This window comes from Melanostigma gelatinosum (genome assembly GCF_949748355.1).
Source record: "Melanostigma gelatinosum genome assembly, chromosome: 5".
NCBI classification, from domain to species: domain Eukaryota; kingdom Metazoa; phylum Chordata; class Actinopteri; order Perciformes; family Zoarcidae; genus Melanostigma; species Melanostigma gelatinosum.
Genome location: NC_136638.1, coordinates 24,535,353 through 24,557,814, shown reverse-complemented (window position 1 = coordinate 24,557,814; position 22,462 = coordinate 24,535,353). Strand labels below are relative to the sequence as shown.

The following is a 22,462-nucleotide window of genomic DNA, read 5'->3' as shown; positions in this document are numbered from 1 at the left end:
TATTCTTGGATCAATGCTTTCAAAGTCCTGCTGAAGAACCGATGTCATGATTTATTCAGACACAAAGCAGTGCGCCATGTTGCCGGTGACGTGAGAGTGATGTGGAGGCTGTGTTTAAACTGTTCGATGCTTCTCATCAGCAAGCTGTGGCCCTTTAATGGTAAAATCTACCCCCATATTTATTTGTACCATTAAAGAACCAGGCCTCCCCTGACCCATTTATTCAGAAAACACCACCAGTGAAGACCACAAACATGGGCCGTGATCTACGGCCACATTATTCATTCTGAAACCTGCAGGGTGCAACGTACGCCAACAAAGTGATCGTGCATGAAACAAACAGTCTGGGGAGTCATGTCAGGTACCTGAGGGCAATAAAGATGTAATCCTTTACATCATCGTCAACGCTTGTGGATTTTAATCTTGTGAGCAGAGTGGTCTAAAAGTCTAGAAAGAGCAGAAGCAGTTCAACCCTGAAGACTGAGAAAAGTAAGAGACGAACTATCTCCTGTAGTTAAGTTCTGCTACTCGCAGAAACCCAACCAGTCTTTACATCAATCAGAGGAATTTTTGATCAACAAAAGGACAAAATAAGTTATTCGGTCACGTGGGACTCTGGAGGAAAGTGTGCAGACAAAAGAGCTCCCGTGCTAATCGTCCGAAAGGTAAAACAGATGTAGCACACATGTAAGTAGATCACCACCACAGAGCTGAGCAGAGAAGTGTGATCACATGTGACGTGAGAGAACGATTTAACCTGTCCGAGTATACATGTGTATATATAGTGCTTAGAGACAGAGCAGCTGTTGCTGCAGATCGATTAAAAGATGTTAAGAGTTCCAGCAGAGGATCGAGAGCCCGAAGGAAGAAGAAGACGAAGACAGGACAGTGTGTTTCAGAGAGGGAGAGACAGAGCCAGCAGACGGCTGTGAGAGCACGACCACAGACAGGAGAGCCTGTTCAACCTGCTCCAGCCAGACACAGCTTGGCCAACACACACACACACACACGCATCTTTACGATAACACACGCTCACACAGGGCGAACACGCAATGACAAATCTGCATTCAAACAATATGATCTAATGCCTCTTGTGCACACACACACACAAGCCAAGAAGGGGTCCAAACAACACAAATTGATTCTGACTGATGCCCGAGCGCAGTCACAAGCCCACTTACAAACACACAAATAGGCTCACAGCAGGTGCCGGCACGGGGAGCCAATAGGGTGGGTGCTCTGTGTTAAGAGGATTAGTTGCCAGGTTTGGGGCCCGTCCACAGTCACGAGATTCTGTGTGAATGTCCTTTTTCAGCTGAATCTTGTTGTATTTACATCTTACCGTGTTACTTATTTAGTCGCACTCTGATAATTAAAAGAGATCCGAGTCTACAGTTGCTCTCTGTCATATTGTAGCTCGTAAAGCTCCTTATCACACGAGGTTGTACATCCCGGCTCCCTGGGAGTTCTGTACTCGTGCTTTGAGGTGATGCGAGGCGGAGCTGGAGTCAGGATGGAGGCTGGCCCACCCGCTCGCAGCCAGCCGCCCGCCTGCTCGTCTCCCGTTGAGCAGGGACAGCGTCCTATTAGTGTCTCGCGGCCGCTCTGTCCGCCAAGCGCTTCCATTCACTCCCAAACGTTCTTGTACGGCTTAATGAGAGCAACCTGCGGTCCCGGAGGTGGATTTGTCATTTCACCAAGGAGGGTCTCACCCACTCAATATGAGCTGGGCTTCAGTTCTCTTACTTCATTTATCTGCACAGATTAGGTTAGAAACAGTAACTGACAGTTTTCATTATACGATAGACTCGTTAACATGTCATGTTACTTTACACTGGAAGGTAAGCTTTCAAAAACACACAACATTTAAGCTAAACTGATGGTAGCTTCATATTTATTCTGAAGAACTGAGTGGTATTGATCTTCTAAACTAACTTGGAGCAAGAAATATTAAGAAAAATAAAACGAACGGAAGAACGACGACCCAAGCTAGACCGTGTGAGGTTTAATCCCACATGACCGACCTCACGACCCCGTTCACAGTTAGATACTTACTTTATTAATCCCGCGAGGGGACATTTCCCGTCCAGCTCACAAACTGCCACACCTACTGCACTATCCAGGGGAGTCCAAACTGGGGATCCAGCGCCAACGGGTGGCGTCCTTACCTGATAAATGTCTGACAGGCTGCTGCTTCCAGAGTCGCTGGTGATACTACATCCTGAGTGGCTGGAGGAGACGTGGGTCACCTGTGGGTGCAAGCCGTCGGCCAGGTGAAGTCTGCTGAAGTCTGCGGGGAGCTGCACGTACACACACACACACACACACAACATACACACAGATGGTCAGTATCAGCCAGCTCCGCCCGCCACCATCGGTCACTCGCGCTAACGCTCATGCTGGCCGCCAGCCAAGTGGCGACACACTTAGCGGCTTGCTGTCCTTCAGGTTGATTGAAGATGTCGTGTAAAGGCTTCTCTGACTTGGAAGTTACTGCATTTCTCTCGTTTCCTTCTTTATCATTTCAAAGTGGACGCACGAGTCGTTTCCATGAAATGAACAGTGGCTGTTGTAGGAAAACATTTTGCAAGTGATTTATGTGCCGACGACAAAAGATCGCCCCGTTAATGTTAATTGGAAAGTAGCCTAAAACACTCTTCTCTTCGTGAATACTACGAGGCTTATTTGTCTTTATTCCACCACTGTGATTATACAACGTTAACAGAACAAAACATATTAATTGGTCCCACTGCAAGAGCTCCACTTTACACATCATTTATTGTCAAAGCAAAGAGGAAAAGGCAGAAAAAAGGGAGACGTTAATTAAATCATCCGCTTCCATAGAAATCAGTCAACAACATTTATCGAGTTTAACACACAATATGGTATATAGAATAAAAAGAGTACTCTAGTCCTCACCCTCCTGTGTGTCAGTTTAAGAGCAGACTAAACCAAAAAGTCCAACAGGTCTCATGAACGTTGTCCAAGTGAGACAGCCCAACTGACTGTATCTGAGAAGTGCTATAATGCTGACATCAGCAGTTAAACGTTAGCGGTGCTGGAACTTCTTCTTTTTTGCTGCATAGATGAAGGAAATACCCTCATTAAAGCAGGCAACTCACATAACCTAAATGTACACCAGCCAGTGATGGGGGGGGGGGGGGGGGGGGGACCACTCTGAGTTATTCATAGTGTGTAAAGTAATGCTGTAATTAACCATATTGTAAATGAGCTAACCCACTTCTCTATGGAGATGACCCTGAAATGTAAAATACACGAGGAACTGATGGTTGAAGACGCGGATTATTAAAACAAGCACAGCGGCAGTGTTTGTGGTGTATGTGAAGAGCATGCTGTGCTGTATCGATACGAGGCTATTTGAGCTGTTTTCTGACATTCTATAAACAAAACAATCAATAAAGTGAGAAAACAATCAGCGCGTTGATCGATCAGTATGCTACTGTACTTTGCATCAACGCTTTGCTTTCAATGTTTATCTACAGTTAGATATTTTAATGAAATTAGCAGAATATATTGGTACAGTAAATCTCTTTAACGAGCGATCTAAAGTCCTTTACATGTTAACATGACGTTGATTTATAAACTGTAAATATTTTAGTTTACATCATATATAAAAAGTCAGTTTGAAGAACATTTTAAATGTGCACAATATATAGTGTTTTCAATGAAACCCTTCATATCGGACTGGAGAGCTACGGGGTTAAATATGAATTTAATCAAACTGCGTGAACTGGTTCATGGAGTCTAAAGATAAATATTTCATAACCAAATGTTTTATTTACCAACATCTATCCGATACTCAGCAGGGAGGCTGCTCCGAACCGCTTTGAACTCCACTTCTGGCTGCGGGAGATCATCAATCGTAATCTTTTACACCTAAAGTTCAAATATGGCCGATTTAAGATAGGTTGCTTCATGTGACATCAGAGCTCCATCTAAACATCTACAGAGAGAGAGTTTAACAGTGTTTTTACATGCTGGATGATTTCAGATGTTGATAGTAAACAAGATTTGGGATTTTAAATGTTTAAATGTTTCTTCTTGACCGTAAAAACTTTCAACCCAGCTTTCATGGAAGGCCAGACTATGAACTTACATTTCAACTTTGCTCCAGTAAATCCTGACTGTGGGTGACACCGGACAGACGGTGCAGGCACTAGCCAGGCTTTTAGCTCTTCTCTGATGTGCAAACGGTAAAATGGTCTCCGAGGAACAGGCTGTAAAGAACAACACTGACTGCCTGGGATAGTTTTTGGGAAATCTGCCTCAGTGGCAGCAACACTATGAGGACAAATGGAAGAGATTGGACAGAAATACGTATAATTTGCAAGTAAATGGGTTTGAGCCGCCATCTGCTCTTGAACGTACTCTGAGAAAACGTCACCGCTTCTGAAGCACTCGCCGTTTAATTAGTTTTGGAAACGCGAGGAAAGTGACAGAATTATACCGTCGAATATTGGAAACTAGTTTTCGACTAAAGGGCTTCTCAATATTCATGATCTGCTCTGTCAGACAGAGAGCTCGGTGGTGTTGTGGCACTGAATTGATTAAGCAGAAGGTGTGGCAAGATGTTTGGAGACCTTTCTGGGCGGTTTGTGAGAGGAAAATGAGAAAATAAGACGTATCCATCCACAAGCCGCCTTTATGCGTCATGTGACAAGAGACAGAGCCAGACAGTGCAGCTCCTGTGGTACCGAGGTGTGATTAGACTACACTGTGTCAAATATTGCCATCACGTTTAATTATCTGGCTGGCTGCACGAAGCAAAGTGGTCGACCGGAGGGCCAAGTCAGTCACAAACCCCCCCCCCCCCCCCCCTGGCTAATATTGCCCTTCTCCTCGTCCGGTCGACTTCACTCCCAACGCCTCCAGCTGACTTCCACGTTGTTATTATTACTGGCTGGGCATTACTGTGTGGTGTGACCAATCCCTTTGTCTGTTTGTAGCTGCAGTGATGAAGCCTCATTCCATTTCCTCCTGATGACTTTTCGGGAGCAAAAGAGATTATGGAGCAGAATGTCACTCTGATGCAATACAAACCCCAGAAGTGGAGTTATGTTGGAGCTACGACCAGGACCATTTATATCTATTACCTGACACCCGTCACAAGAGAGTTGTGGCTTTGAGGCTCATTCATTCTTAGATTTAGTGACAATTACAAAAATATGGACTATCACCAACCTTATCGTTTAAGAATATTGAAGAATAGCCTTTAAAAAAAAAAGAAATACTGTGGATGAAAACACTACTGCCCTATAGGAATCAAAGAAAAACTAAATTCCTAAATTATAAACATTTTCTTAACAGTTTTGTTGCACATTCAATGAATGGAAATTAATTAAATATTCTCAATATTGAGAGTACAGGACTGGTCATGTGGAGTTTGTCGATATGGCCTTCTAACCAGCCACTGGAGTGGTTTATATGTCAATAATAATATACCCACTGGTTTCCACAACCAGCTAGAAAGGTCCCACCCCCTCCCAACAAGCCCCCCATAAGAGGGAGAGATAAAGGGAAGGCAGGACAGCGGGATCATGGGAGCGGATAATAAACACTTAATCCATTCTCTCCACTCATTTGGGTCATCTGTCTGTCAGCCAATAAGCCAGCGTCCGTTCAGTCTACAAGCATGCGGTCCATTGACCACTTCGGCCCAATGGCATACAAGAGACTGGGCCAAGATGGATGCCAGCACAACAATACCGACACACGTCCTCATTACACTTTTACAATCAGTGGCACGGCGAACAGCAATACATGCACAGTGCGTCGTTAACCCCGATCGATCTGCAGAGTGTGTACGGACACGCTATTATTTAAATCCAACAGTGATCTGCACACGCAATCAGCCACAGCATGAAATCGTGATTGTTCTCCTACCTTAACTCAGCACTCCTTTGCTCGGAATTCAGTGGCCTCTCGCGAACAAATGATGTGAGCTCTGCAAAACCACGAGCCGAAAATGCGTACAATCAGCTGTCGCAGGAGGATTAAGCATCGCTCTAATGCTCGACCCACAACACTCAGCTCTGCCTACATGTGAGCAGATGTGGCGCTCCTTAAATTAAACTGTAGACCTAGTGACCGAGATTGCTGGGTGGAAGCGCTGGCCAGCTCTCAATCTCTTTAGCGCCTTCACATGCTGGGGGTGACTCTGTGCCACTACACCAGGTGTCCAGTATTGTGGTTGGCCAGGCTCAGACATACAGCCCCTGTATGCTGCGCAAAGCATTAAGTGGTCTCAAAACACACCCTCATATTTCATCTGAAAGGAGCTAAATTGAAGTTGTTGGTTTAAGAGGCTTAAATTATGGAGCAAAAACACATGATTTTTCTTTATGACTTCAAGCAGCTAAAAGGCGCATCTGCGCTCCTTTCAACATTTCACATGTGGTTTTAACTTTGTCTACTTGTTAAAAAATGGAGAGCTGCCAATGTTTGAAGGCTAAAAGACAGTATGCACATCCCAGAGCTTCCCCTGACCACTTCTCGCTTTCCTGAGCCTCGCAGATCAAGAAATTAAAAACCTTTCGGCGGGGTGTCCGATGAAATGGGCCCGATATGCTCTCTGGGCTTTCCCCTCCCTAGTTACAGCTCCACCAGTCAGCACCACACGAGCCAGCGTTAAGACAAGGGGTGAGGACCACCTACAACGAGAAATACAGTCCAGTCCACTATATTGCTATTACAATCATTGTTGTTCCAGGTGTCAATTATTGTAAAAATTAGGCTTCTCCTGCCTAGTGAATGCTGGTGGATGTGCAACAAATCTCCAAAAACTGTGTGTGTTTACGCAGTTTTCAAATTACTGCCAGTTGTTAACAAGGTTATAAGGACTATGGGTGACAAAATGTCAAGTAAATTATAAAAACATCATTATCCAGGCCCAGCAAGCCTAATACATATGGGCCCCATGTCTTTCGCACACAGGCTTTATTTCATTGAACTGTTCAAAGATAAGGAGACAGCATTCATGGTCAAGTAATCACCAAAAGATAAAACCATAAACATCCATAAAAAAAAAGTCATAAATCAACATGAATTGTAGCGTGACGGTGCGAGTCAATGTGTGCCTTGTTGCAGTAAAGATAAAATGCAGCTATGAGAGTGGAAATCACAGGTCTCCAGAGGAAAGACAAGCAGACGGGGAATTACACCGAGAGTGGCAGCCAATGGTCAGCTACGATGGTGATTACTGTAATAAGATCTGGTGGCTGTTATTGACTCTACCCACGCTGGGTTTCCTGCTGGGCTAGATTAATATTTACACTACCCTCCATCTATATGCTGAGAACATAAGAAAACTAAAATGTAATGAAGGCGGAGGCGATAAAGAGAGAAAAGGTAAATCTAGAGATCCTCCCAAATGAATGAACACATGTTTACTCCTTTCTACACTGACTTCAGACGATGTAGCCAAACTTGCACAAGGAAGACCATCATAAAACAAGCCAAACTCATGTTTCTCTGTTTCATCTAATTGCCATTTGTGTGAACTTGCTGGCATGTCTGCTTGGTATTTCTAACTTGAGGTGTGTACGTATGCGTTGGGCTTTCATGTTTTGGCTGTTGAAACTCTTCCACCCTGCCAATAACAATTGCTGAATTAGAATGGCATGGCTAATTGACAGAACTTGGAGGAGGGTTGGCTTTGGCTACATATGGCACATAAAACACACCATAGATGTTATAAAATGCATTGCATTCTTTGTACAAATAAAAATAAAAGAGAGAGAGATATATTCTTGGTGTCATGTAAGGTTCCCTGCTGCACAAACTATGAGGAAGGAGGATGAGATATGTCATCAACAATGACATAGGAATATTAAGGTGCTTTTTTTCTCCCTCGGCATCTGAGCTCTGCGATCCAGGAACCGTCCATCAGTTTGATTTACAGCCCTGCCTCTCTGTGTCTATGCGTGTGTGTGTGTGTGTGTGTGTGTGGCCCCGACGTGTGAGTGATGCCAGTGGCGCTGACAGCAGATCTATCCGTCTACCGTTCAAGTGCAGATCAGCTCAGGCCTCCGAGTGTCTGCTGGAGCTGCCGGCTGCTTCCAGCACCACGGACAGCACCACCAGCTGCAGCGCTAAATGAACCAGGAGGGTCAAACTAGTACTTCAGCTGGTGAGGCAAAAAAATATAAATAACACTTACTGCGCCCAACAATATCAAGTGTATTCTTCTAATCACGTTCTGCTTTGAAGCATCGCGTATCATAACGCTACGATGGTTTACGCAGCTCCTATGAGGTTAAGAGGTGGGGTAACTGAATTTAGGGCAGCTTCCTCTCTGCACACATGACATCACCTCGCATCAAACCACTCGGATTTATTTCTTCTTCTTCTTCTCCTCCTCCTCCTCTCCAATGCAAAAGACACCTGGCGTGATTCATTTTATGGCCACATCTTAGGGACCTACAATCAAATAGTCATCTCAGGGCGTCGTAAAACATAACGAGGGCAGAGACGTCGGTCGTTAAACACGCACATGTGGATGTGTGTGCGCCTCAAACCAAAGAAAAAATAATATCATATCTGTACAAGCATCAATAAGTAGCCTATAATGTGTATTTAAATGATTATTAGCGACATATTGACCTGGAAGTTTCACTTCTTATGAACTATTTTATAACCAGTTATTTTACGAGAACGGTCCAGGTCTATAAGATTCAGGGCGCGTGTGTCTGCGCGCGTGAGTGACAGCAAGCACATGGCGGCCGTTTCTAGTACAACGCACTGACACACATCGGAGGCTCGACACGGCAACGATCAGCCTTCATGGTGAGCCCGGTTCCTTCTCGTCGAGGCTCGAGAGAAATCCGATGCACACCCATTATACGGCCGGTAATCATATCTAGCGGGTCATAAACAAGGGGGAGAGAGCGAGAGCGAGAGCGAGAGAGAAAAGAAGAAATATGGAGAGAAGACATTGCACATCGATATGCTACTTACCGGGGTTTTCTCTTGCTGGCTCGGGACTCCATTGCTCTCTGATGCTGCTAATGGTTTCATAATGAAAAAATGTTGACCGGGCTAAAATCTAACATCCCCGGACCTGCTCTATGCTACAGCACAGACCCCCATCCTCTCTCTCCCCTCCCCTCCCCTACACCGTCTCTCTGGCAGCAGGCGGCGGATTGACAGTTTGGGGAGTATCCGCTGTCTCCTGGCCAGATTAGACTCTCCAACAACCAACACCAGCTTCTGCGTTTATTGCAGCCTACCCGCTGCTGGCCACAGAAATATCTTAAAACCACAGAGGGAGAGGAGGAGGAAGAGAGGGGGGGGGGGGGGGAATATCCTTTTATCCAAGCGAAAACGAGCCTCTCTCTCTCTCCGCACACTTGACAATCACATCTCCAGTTGGAGACCAGCGGCGCACCGATAATAAAGCAGAAAACAGGAAAAAAGAAAAAAAGATGAGAAAAATGGCTGACAACACTTTCACTCACGTTTGCGCTCTCCGCCTTCCCTCTCTCTCTCGCTCCCGAAAGCAAAATCTACACACACAGGAAAGCACGCACGCACCCAAACGGCTTCATGCACCATTACATTATTTGAAGACCGAGACGCCTGCAGCCTCCGCCGAGGTACTGTACGTTAAAGCCAGCGGTTTGTTTGTAACAGGAGCAGGGGGATGTGTGTATGTGTGTCACGGGTGGAGGAGGGGAGGGGTGGTGCTGGAGGGGGGGTGTGGGGGAGTAAAGACCTCCTCCCTGCCAGACAGTGATGCTGTAACAGCAGCCTTCATGGCTGTGCCCCTGTGGAGGGCTCACAACACCCAAAGATAGAAAGATGGAGAGAGGGCGGACGAGAAAAATGAAAGTGAGGAGGAGAGATGAGGGAGAGATGATGCGAGGCGACACAGAGCAAAACCGTCAGGTGAGGAGGGAGGAGGAAGAAAATAGAATTCAAGAAGGTGTATAGATCGGTAGATGGATGGCTGACAGAGGGATGAAGGGAACAGAGGGAGGAGAGGAGCACAGTGCGCGTAATGCCATTATCACGCTCACTTCAGCACAAGAGCTGGTTGGCATAGTAACGGAATGAAGGAAAGCCATTTCCTGGGCGGGGAGACAGAAAGGGAGACAGAGAGGGAGACAGCAGCACTTCCTCTTGAGAGAGCGAGAGAGAGAGAGAGAGAGAGAGAGAGAGTGAGTAAAAGAGGCAGACACACAGACAGAGGGAGGACAGGAGCATCGTTTCATTGGAAAATAAAGGAGTAAAAGAGCTGAAAGATACATAAAAGTATTCCAAGTGAAACACATGAGGCTGGCAGCGATGATGTCACTGTCACTCAGCTGGAATAGCCATGGCAACTGAGGACCAACTCCCCCCCCCCCTCCTTCACGCCCTCCAGGGCTTTCAGTTGCTGTGGCGACAGCAGCAGCGAGACAAGGCGAAATGGAGGAGGGAGTGTGTGTGTGTGTGTGTGTGTGTGTGTGTGTGTGTGTGTAAAAGAGAAGAGACAGTAGAAGTGGCAATAGACTTCCACTTCACCTTCTCTCAGCTGTAGTACAATGAGCAGCAGCGTCACCGACCAACAAACACGCAAACACTGGGAGCAGGAGGGGAAAAGTGTGTGTGTGTGTGTGTGTGTGTGTGTGTGTGTGTGCGCGCTCAGGTGGCTAGAGACTCTGGATATTGGATACATAGACGGTCCCATACATATATAAGAAGGTCTCCTGACAGACTGAGATATGAGGACGGCACTTTAAATGACTGAAGGACATCACAGGGAACAATGGAGGGGTTTAAAGGCCAACCAAGACAATAAAAATGTGATGTGCTGCAGCTCATATCCACATTCCAAAAAAAAAATAAAAATTGAATTCAGTTCACAACCAAGACAGAAAGGATGTAATATTACCAACCAGAGCTGCCAAAATGTACACATTATAGCACGCTTCATCAAGAAGCGTCACGCCTTGTTTTCACACTGTTTTTCTGACATGTTGATGCTGTCGATCATTTCCTGCAGTCTTGTTTTATTGGTGTTATTTTCTTGTCATTCGAGTTTGAAAACTAAAAGACAGAACAAGTCAATCAATTTTAGTACGATATAACTGTACGAAGCTGCAATACTTTGCTTATTAAGAAATATGAGTGACTAAACCATCATTTTAGCACTGAAACTACTACAACTATGACTACAACTACATCTATTTTGTTGTCTATTTTTATTTTATTTTATTGTATACGTTTAAGCTTTGGACTGTTTGGACAACAAAAAAAAACATGAATTCTGGGAAATTTTACCGATTAACTATCTACACTAATCAACAAGAACCATGATGCTGAATATGAACAACACCGGGTCAAACTTTTGCACAAAATTGTATCAACTCCCACAAATAACAATATATAAAATGAACAGCTAATCCAACAACCAATAAAGCATGTGACTCATTGTTGCTGCTGTACGCAGACCACAGAGTCTGGAGCCGTTTGTTATGCTAGGACAGACAATGCCTTGAAAGCAGCATACCGCTTGTTGGTTTTGGAGCTGCTCCAGTCAGAGTAACGGGGAGCTGAGTGGGAGGAGCTGAGTGGGAGGAGCTGAGTGGGAGGAGCTGAGTGGGGGGAGCTGAGTGGGAGGAGGTGAGGGAAGCTGAAGACCCGCTATGACATCACCTCTCTTGCCCCGAGCCATGATGTAATGTATCACATCAACAACAAAAAAGGCTCAGGTGCTTTGCTGTGCAGCCCGGTCATTAGCATCTCCAACAATCACCGGGGGGGGGGGGGGGGGGGTCGTGTCTGGGGAGTATCAGCCCTTCCTGCCCAACCCCCCTCCTCTTGCAGCGTTCTGGGACCAAGCAAGTCCATTAATCATTTTTGTACCGACTAATCACAAGCTACATGTAAAAGGGAGCGAGGCAGCGGAGCATCGATCTTACCGGGTCGTTACAGTGACGTGAAAAACGCCACTTGAGAATAACATTAATGCACTCGTGCTCAATAGCAGTGTGTGCTAAATAGATGAGGTGGAAGAGGGTGGGCGGGGCCTCGGCTGCCATTTGTAAACAGTCTGTGAACCCTGCCTACTGCTGTTCAATGCATTTATGGGGTCGGCCATGTGATGGTGCGTTGCTTGCTGATGCGCAGCATTAGAGTCATAAAAACCTCATTACGCTGCTGGATGACAGAGTCACTATCTCGTCACACACACACACACACACACACACACACACACACACACACACACACACACACACACACACACACACACACACACACACACACACACACACACACACACACACACACACACACACACACACACACACACACACACACACACACACACACACACACACACACACACACACACACACACACACACACACACACACACACACACACACACAAGTGTTTCATCATACATGGCAAAATCTGCAATCCATCTCCTTTCCTTCCTTAATTCAACAGTATCAGGCAGCAGCTCATTCTGCTGATGATTTTCAGTCAATATGACGTACAACCAGCACAAGATGAGATGCGTCTGCATTCAACTCATGACACAGCTGAGATAAAAACAGCCCTTCAGCATGATTTTATTGTTCACTTACAGTGATTAAACTTACAGTCAGACAGATACTCCCAAACAGCACCCTAAAAAAAACCCCATAAACAAGCCAACAAACTCTCATCTCAGATCTGGACCGCACCCAAAAGTCTGTGCACTGGGACTTTAATGTGCCTCTAACCCATACACATCTATCTCCAGAGAAAGAGACGAGAGACGGGGTTAAATGATGCACTGGCGGAACTGGAGACATGCTTCTGAAATAAAAAAAACTAAATCATATCTCACCACCAAAAAAAGAGACTTGCAATGGGCGAGCCGGTCGTTTTGCTTCTGAAAACTCTCACACTCATAGACACACACGGGCTATTATAGGATCAAAGTCAACATACTCTGATTCATTGAACTGTGTCCATCCGTATTGACTGAACTTGTTTGTAAGCCGACAGCAGAGGAAACACAGCGCTCCTGAGTGCCAGCTCTGTGCATTAATCCTTGAAGTCGCTCCCATTACGACGGCTCTAAATAGCATTGTTAGGACGAGAAAGATGATCTAATAAAAGGGACGACGATGTCATAGCTGCGGCAGCCCGGGGAATTATTTCATTTATCAAGCAGTTATCACCTGCACGCTGCTCTGAAAATAATTTGGCGGAAAGAAAAACAGGCAGCCTGACACGTTCAAGAGATTACACATGCAGGTTCACAGAGGTGAAACATCTGTCATGTCCGCCGCAAAAGTGCATAAATCAGGAAACCAGCGAATGAAAAGAGAAGCTCTTGGAGAATAAGTGGCAAAGTAACATCGTTAGCGAGTGAGTGAGAAGTTGATCAGGAACTAGAGGTTTCCGGTTCAGGTTATAGACTCACTGTGGAAGGTAATGAACTGGAAGTCTTTAACTGTGGAATAATGTGCGGGGGCGTGAAGGAGTCACCTTTGTGTTTCTTGCCCAATGTTCCCGTTTCTCTCCTTTCCACATCCGAAAGAAACGGAGAGACAGGAAATCTGAGCTAAATGTTAACATCGGCAAAGACAACACTCACATGCTGATGTTTAGCAGGTACCATCTTCACCTGGTTCTTCACTTCAGCGTGTTAGCAACAACAATTAGCGCTAAACATAAAGTGCAGCTGAGGCTGATGGGAATGCCATTAGGGTTAAAGTAATTTGGTCATAAAAGTAAGTATCGGAGAAGTAACATGTTTTATCTGGTGATGGCCCAGCGTGGACAATGAAGAGAGCATCATTATTAGGATCTATCATGAAGGAGGCTTGAATATATGTAGCAGATTTCAATTGGCAAGAGACATATTTCACGAAGAAAAAAAACCACCACAAGCCTTAGCAGAACGAAATGTTCATAACTTCTGAAGATAAATGGTCAAATGGAGACAATTTGGCATCATTGTATGATTTGCAATGCCTTTCACAAACCACACAGGACGAAATCCATCACACAAGAGGCAGTTTCCCCACAAACAGTCGTCTCAATGAACCAGAATGTAACTTTTAGGGCTGGAGCTGTCACAGAAATATATCCACAAACTACTTGGCCAGCTAGCTTGAAACACACACAACCACGAGGGAATAGGACAACACCAAGAAGTTAACGACGACTCGTTGAAAAATAAGTTAATGATATTCACAAAAAGTTAATAGTGAAGACTGTGAATATTTCCTTCCACTAAATCAAGATTTAAAGCTGGTTTTACAGTGTACTTTAATGAAAGGTGCTTCAAGTCGGATAAAAATGCATCTGTGGGCAATAATGACTCGAGTTCACATGTATCCCAGTGCTAAAAGTTTAAAGATAACAATCTTGTACAAATGTTTAATAAGTCTCTTTTTATTTATTTAATTTATATATATATATATATATATATATATATATATATGTCTGTAAGTCAGACTGCTGTCAAACTGAACTAAAAACAGTCATATTCTCGTTTCTCTCAACATTAACATGTTTCCAGGAGACAGTGCACCCAACATGAAGCAAGACAGTTCTACTAATTCTATTTTTAGACTCATACAAAAGAGATTTTAACCCTTACTTAACCAAAGCAGCATAATAAGAACGAACTGCAGCTCAAACTGATCTGCTCATGAGAGATTTTGATCATATTTACGTGACACAAACATACAAAAAGTGCTTTGTTATCCTCGCCACAGGCTCATTACCGTAGAAATAAATGTCATCTGTCAAAGCCTTTTGGAAACACTCGACTTTAAAAAAGGTCTTTTGAATGTCAAAAGTGACATGAAAAGCGAATCAAATGTCAGTAAGCGTGACTATATCAGCGGCTGAGAAATGAACCGCAGCCAGTAGTAAATGAGAAGCTCCTTTTACTCATCTGCACGAGGCACGATTTCGCTGTGCCGTTATCAAGTACGAACACAAATATCTGTTCCATTTCTGTCAAGGTCTGATGTTTGGCTATTAATAACGCTAAACACAGATTTAGCTTTTGGTGTCGAGACGCTCAATTCAACAAAGAAAGACGCACTACAACTGAAAATAAAAATGTATATTCATCAGATAATAAAGAAAATACTTGACCTACGACCCCTTTTCTAAATCAGTCACCCTGGTACACGTTTGACAATCGAGTAATCTTTACTGTATTTACCGATTCAACAATAATAAGATCTCGAGCTGAAACAATGAATCAATTTGTTTATGGACAGAACATTACGTACGTCGATCATTGATTTGTGGTTTGAGTCATTTTTTAAGCAAAATTCCAGCTGCTCAAATCAGAGTAACGTGGTTTTGGTCCGTTTGTCAGACAAATCAAACAATTTGGACAATATCAGCTTGGATTTGAGAAACTTTGATTTTACCAAATGATCGATAGATTATTCTGACAGATTAATGAATCAAGAAATAATAGCTGCAGCCCCAAAAAGCTCCCTTGAATAACCTTAAGCAAACACAAAGAAAAAAAATAAGTGTACAATGAACCGTTTCTTCTTTCACCGCTGTGGTTGCTACACAATGTCTTTTCACAACTGAGGCTTTTGTATCTCCGCACAGCTGAAGCAGAGCAGGTTGTCACAAAGGACAGCTCTAAAAAAAAAAAAAAAGGAGCTCGGCTTTTCTGCGGCAGGTTTGTTCTCTCTGCAACCGCCATTTCTCAGCAGGTCTGAACTGCTCGACACCCCGAGCCCCGATCTTTGCAACCTCTTCCTCGCCATCCACTCCTGCTCGGACACGGCAGGACTCGGCGATGAACTACCGAGATACGACATGAACGGGGATTCTGTGTTTGAGTGCAGCAGAAATGGTCGATTCATCTTCAAACAGCTGTGTTATGCTCGGGTAAATGTCTTTCAAAGCCATCATGATCAAACACTTAGCACATTAACGGCACCATCAGCACATCATCTCCACGTTGAACGCAAGACCCAGCAGAACCGCACCCACACAGCAGGGATGGTAATAATCCAGAGCGCCGAAAGACAGTCAACACCATTATCAAGCACATCAGCAGAGAGGCACAGCGTTGGCGAAATGATGTCCCTCAATCAGCCTGATTGTTGCCATTATCTCGGTTTACAGGCCCATAAGCTGTACCAGAGAGATGTTTATCGCGTTGTTCTGTCATCACCCGGCGACGTGATGAAGTCCATTCTCAGCTTAAGCGTGTTCATTCTTCAGATCAAAAACAGGATAATGTGTATGGAAGGAGAGGGAAGAGCGTGTTTTGAATCACGCTTGATTTTAAAAAGAATTCATTTCACGTTGCCGTGGGTGTCGCGGTAACACAATTGCCTTCTCTCTTCGACTTCTTCAGCCTCGATGCCAGCAAATGGAAGGTATTTATTAAGGGAGTCTACCAGAAGCTACAGATATGACGACGAATGAGAAACAGATGCAGATAAAACCACCAGCAGGAACACAAACACAGACAGCTAGAACACACACACACACACACACACACACACACAGTCACGTATAGAAAACACCAAACAACATTGTCAATAGATACGGTACCTGAGGTTTATTGCATTCCTGGGAGCCAGGTTAAAGGAGAAAGCCATGGAAAGAAGCAGAGGAGATGAAAGTTATCAAACATTCCACTTGTCAGTCGAGGATGTGAGGAGCAGCAGGTGAAAGCTTCACCGCCTTGTGACAAAATGCAGCATTTTGCACCACACAGAGAAAGGTGTCCACGTTAGACAGAAGCCAAATACGATATATGCCCAATAAGAATAAAACACTTTAATTAATCCCTTCCTATGGCAGGCAGTCAACTCATTTCAATGTTGAACAAGCATCTTGAAACACGTTTCTTTCATTCTGACAACAATTATTCTGGCAACGCTTTTTCACTGTTCTGGGACTCGGCACATTAATGGGATTTCAAGGTGAAAATCCAACTTTCTCAGTGCTCTTATAGCCAAGGACAGGTAGGGAACATGCAGACACGTGCATTATTATTCTGGCTCGCCCACACATCCCTCCATTGAGCGTGCCTGCAGATTACAGAGCAGATCAGTTTAACTTCCGGACCTCCTCATTACCACTGCAGGACATGTTTGACCTCTGAGCAGACAATACGACTCCAATTATAAAGGTGCTATGTGTAATGGTTTTCAAAATCACTTTAACTTCTCTAAATTAACATTGAAACATTTGGCACGCCATCGTGGTGCAGGAAGCGCTGAGCCTCCATCTCGTTCCTCTACCGGGAACAGTTAGAAAGTTAGTCCACGTGAAAAGAATCGCATGAAATGACGCTTGATTCAACGATCCTACGAGAGATTCTTCAAATCAATCATCCAAAGAAAATGCAACTTCAAAGTAAGGAACATATTTGAATGAAAGCTCTCACTCTCTCACACACACACACACACACACACACACACACACACACACACACACACACACACACAGCAAGCTATATTTAGCCGCTTGTGCTCCCGCTAGCTTCAAAGGCAGGATGAGAGACCTCAATACAAAATATTATCGAATGAATAGCTCGATACTTTGAGAGATACACTTCTGTGATTGCTCGCCGACGGTTAGAAGAGGCGATCAATTCCATGGTCAACTGGAGCCGGCAACAGGTTAGCTTAGCGTAGCGCAAAGACTGGAATGAGAGGAAAGAGGTAGTCCAGCTCATCCTGCCTTTGAAGCTAGCAAGCAGCTAAATATTGCTTGCTCTACGCGTAGCCTAAATATTGAGACACACATGAGAGTGGTATACATTTTCTAATTCTTGAATTTTTTTTAAAATTGCAAATTACAAGCACAATAAACTCATAAATCCTAAGTAAGTAAGTTAAGATACAGCAGGTGTGAAGTTAATGTTAAGTGAAGCTGTGCTATAAACCACAGACAGGAGCATACATCTCTGAGGAGACCACCAACATATCCGTTCATTTATCATGATAACGTTGTCTCAGGGTCTCCGATGCAAGCACCAAACTTTTTACATTCAAAAACTCTCAAACATAAATACTTGTCAGAGAATCTGACGAGGGGCCCATCCTGATCTGGAATAACTCCACCTCCATATAGACCTGAAGGCAATTAATAAGTAGTCGGAAGAAGAGTCCGCAATGTCAAGGACACTCCAGCAGAGCGCACGGTTGCTGACGGACGCGTCGGCTGCTGCAGGGATTAAACCTGTGACCTTCTGATTACAGGGCGGCCTCGCCAACCACCAGGCCGCCCCGGGTGGAGGAAAAGAGTAAAAGGAGTATTGATTGGCCGACTCCTGCTGCTTGTGTAATTACAGAACAGCTGTTTGGAGCCTTTGGCGCCTTACTGGGCACCGAGTACACCCAGAGGAGGAATACTTCTCATCTGCTCAGAGAGTTTGGGGCGTCTGGGGCCAAAGGAGGAGAAGGCAGAGGAGAGGAGAAATGGAGGACAAAGGGTAGAGGAGATATTGGAAATTATCATAATTTGTTGTAGATAAAATCTGGAGTGTAGTGTTCAGTAAGCATGGGGCCCCGATAGCGGCCGCATGAACATTTCATTTGAAACAGAGTGACGGCACGAAGACATTAAGTGACTGGCTGAGTGAGAGATCAGGGAGAAAATCTGTGTGTGTGTGTGTGCGCGCACACGACAGACCGAGAGAAGAGCGACAGAAAGAGTGACGTTAGAAATAACTGGTGTCCATTCTGAAGAAGGCACCCAAGTGTTAACCCACTGCTGTGAGCACACAGGAGACGTGTGCTGAATCATAAACACTGTCCTCTTTCACTGCTCGGATTTATCCAGGACACATCTGCGGAAACAGAAATGTATTTTCATACAGCCAAATCCAGATGCAAACCCTTTTAGATGCCTGAGACGGTAGCTATGGGGATAAAACTGGACCGCTTACCAGAGACAGGAGGTAAAAAAACTAAAAACATAAAAGAGCACCATCTTACGTCATACCTTAAATCAAAAGATTTCACTGTTTAAAGGTAGGTGAGGTCTTTGACAATAAATCTGACAGGCGCATCAGAAGTGAAGCTCAAACTGCCATCTTTTACCTTAGAAGTATTGCAAAGGTCAGTCTATTCCTGTCTTTGGAAGAAGCTGGAACACAAGAGGCCTGCGTTACCTTAATGCACGAGTAACACAACAAGGGTTCAGGCACAACTTCTGCATTTGATCGCTGCCAACTTTGAGATCCACACAGCGTTGGTGTTTGACGTAGCTTTGCAGGCGGGTATTAGGAACGGAGACACCATCTTCCTTTGCCAGAGTTACAAAGATAGCGACGGAAAAATGGTCATAAAGCTGGTAAAAACTAATGGAGTAGGCTACATCATTGATTCACCTCAGAGACTTCACATCTTTCCATCTCAGTCAGAACTACAACAAAAGCTTATGTTGAGGCTCTTCTGACTCTGAATCAGCCTCACAAGGGACGATTAAGGGAAGATTAGAAAACTCATTTAATTGTGTTGCCCTCTCATGCTGGTTGACTCTCCTCTTGCTGGGTTACAATTACATTTTATGGTATTACGCTCTCAATGACTGAGCACGTCCAGTTCAGCGTGTTGCTCAGGGACACTCGGCCCACTGCGGGGATCGAACCTGTGCCCTCGGAGTTACAGAACAATCTCTCACAGACGATGAAGGCCGCGCTGCTGCTGGCGAGGTATTGGCTATTTCAGGATTCAATGCAACACTGAGGACGGAGGCTGACATTGGCCCGTCACATCTCATCTCATCGCGCTCACAAAAGCAGAACGTAGCCGCCAATTCATGAAAGGTTTCAACAATAATGACAAAAACTAAGCTTTGAAACAGCCAACAATATTGTTTCCTTAATGTCTTTTATCTTCATTGCAGCATTGTTTCAGCAAAGAAAAGCAGCAAGTACAATATGTTGCATTTTTATGGAATAAACTAGCCAACAATATAGTTAAAAACAGACTAAGAACGTTGAAATGCTACTTAAATGCATCAGTAATAACAATCAAATATACAGTTATAAAGTTCTGACAGCGGCCGTAATGAGACTTTTAACTTGGACACATTTTGCAGATAGTACGGCCTGCCAGCATCTTCCTGTCTGTAACATGAATTAAGGTCAAATCCAATGTTTGACATATGGCTTAAAACAACAAGAGCTGACACAATTGATTGGTGAATCAATCAGCTGAAACCAAACACCCACGTTGAGAACGGATCATCAGTTTAAGTCACTCATCAGTCACTAATGTGAGGATGTGCCGCTTCTTCTTCTCTCTCTCTCTCTCACTTTCTCAGTCATTTTGTCGCGAAACAATAATCACAGCATGATCAACACTGAAAAGAATCATCTCGGCTCCAAATAAAACAGACTTGTCTCCAGTATTTCTCACATTTGAAACCTTCAGATCAGCAGCTCCTCTGATGTTTTCCTACCTCGCCTCACATTCGCCTTCATAGGAGTGACTAAGCTAAATAAAACCTTGCCTGCCAGAGAGATTTCCTTTCTTCAATCCCAAGTTTCTCCTCGGTGCATTTCTCCCCTCCTAAATACGCCTCGGGGTAGGAGGGAGGAAAATCGGAGCGTTGCCTGGCATTCTAAATGCCGGAGATTAGCTTGCTATGTCAGCTTAGCATCCGCCCAGATTCAGCCTCTCTGTCGCTCTGCTCCCCTCCACCCCTCTGTCAGCAGCAGCGGCAGCAGCGGCAGCGTACTGCACTCTTGTTAAGTTAGCTCCCTTCCCTACTGTACTTCTGAGTGCACTCGACCAGAGCCCATTTGGGACTGCTGGTTGCCATGGCACCCGCTCCATCCTTCCCACAGGAGCGGCGAAGAGTTGAGTGTGTGACGGGAGACGTCGGGCCGTGTGAAGGTTCAGTGCGGTCTTTTGAAACAAAAACACAGCGAGTCTAAATTTAGGAATTAGGGTGGGGCTGGAGGGAGGCTTGAGGGGGGGGGGGGGGGTTTCTGATTGCTGCAATTTCCCTTTTTTAAGCGTGATTGTTTCACAGTGTTCCAGGAAGAACCGGGTGCACCGACAGAACCCCCGCGGGAACGCCGGGAATGAAGTGAAATTGTGCAGAACAGGAAACGCCGTGCGTAAAAACTGCATGCTGGGTATTTGCGTCATTAGTGTGAAAATGCTTTGCTTCCTATTCCCAGGGAAAGAAAGCACAGAAGGGAGAGGACCTGGTGCAAACGCAACGGGCAGCAAACTCTTCCTCTGCTGCAGTCCAATCCCTTCACATGGTTGGAGTGAATGCTCTTCCACAAAGATGGTGCACTCTGATTGGATGAGGCTTTGCACCGTCAGGGCACCAAACCACACTTCTGCTTTCATTTTTCATCGAAACAATCCCTCCCCAAAAATACAAATATACTCCAACATGCTAAAACAGGATGAAATTAGGAGAAGTATTGCATGAGAACGGTTTCATACACACATTAGCACTGGTGGATTAGTCTTTCAACACCAGCCCAACTGTTGAGTATGTAAATGAGGGTTTGTAAGAATAGAACAGCTGCGAGACTCATGAAAGTAGGAACCTGACTCAGAATGTTTTCCTTCTCCCAAATTCTCTTCTTCCTCCATTTCTCTCTCTGTGTAGATCTCATGACAATAGTCACAAAATCACAATATACTCCATTCTCATCGGCAACTTCGGTAATTTCCAAACCAATCAAGGCTGTGTTGAATCTCAGAATCTCCATCGATGATGGTGAGATAATGCAAATCCATTTGTTTCACAGATATCCTTTTTGTACATGCCATCTTCAAAGGGATTTGGAGGGACACAACTTCTTCTGAACAGTGTCCCTTTGCCCACATTAACCTCTGAAACAGGGCTGAAGATGACACCACTGATGGATGTTTTTCACATGTTTCATTGAAATGCTTGACAGTTAACAGAGGCACCAGGAGACTGTGCTGTGCGGTTCTTCAAAACAGTGGTTGCCAATCTGTTTTTGCTTGTGACCCCATAATATGAACCAGCAGTACAATTACAGTGATTGTCCTTTTTAACATGCACTTTAAATTTGAATATATTTAGAGGTCAGAGAACGTAAAGCTGTGCACTTGTTTGCAACACAAGTTCCCAGGTTTAGAAACACCGTTTTAAAAAACAATCTCACTAAACTACTTTCTGTTCCCCTGGTTCAACGATCAAACACTCGTATCAAAGGTTGAATTCTCCAGGACACACTTTCTGTAAATCCAAAGAACTATAGGACGATATGCACCTTGAATTCGCTTTGCAATACGCTGACATTTGTATCATTCAAGTGCAGAGACACCTTCAGAACAAGAAATGCATTGGTGAGGAGTGTGCTAAAAACATCAGAAGTCTTTTCTGACAACAATAAACACCACAAACAAGAAGAGGCACGTATAGCACAGATAAACGACAGTATAAAGGATGCTCGAAGAACTACAGCTGCTTCAATCTATCAAGGACGGGTGAAACAACATTTGAACAC

The 22,462-nt window shown here is 44.5% G+C and overlaps 1 protein-coding gene across 5 annotated transcripts in view; it reads right to left on the bottom strand.

Annotated features, from left to right (window-relative positions):
• The window catches only part of rapgef2b (Rap guanine nucleotide exchange factor 2b), a 90,476-nt gene that overhangs the window by 20,311 nt on the left and 47,703 nt on the right, over positions 1 to 22,462 (bottom strand). For 4 of the 5 annotated variants that reach the window (XM_079268854.1, XM_079268857.1, XM_079268856.1 and 1 more), the window contains exon 7: positions 2,169 to 2,300. The exons of the other annotated variant lie outside the window; for it this stretch is intronic. In XM_079268854.1, coding sequence (XP_079124980.1) covers positions 2,169 to 2,300 — 132 coding nt within the window. The remainder of the gene's footprint in view (positions 1 to 2,168; positions 2,301 to 22,462) is intronic. 5 annotated transcript variants of the gene reach the window in all.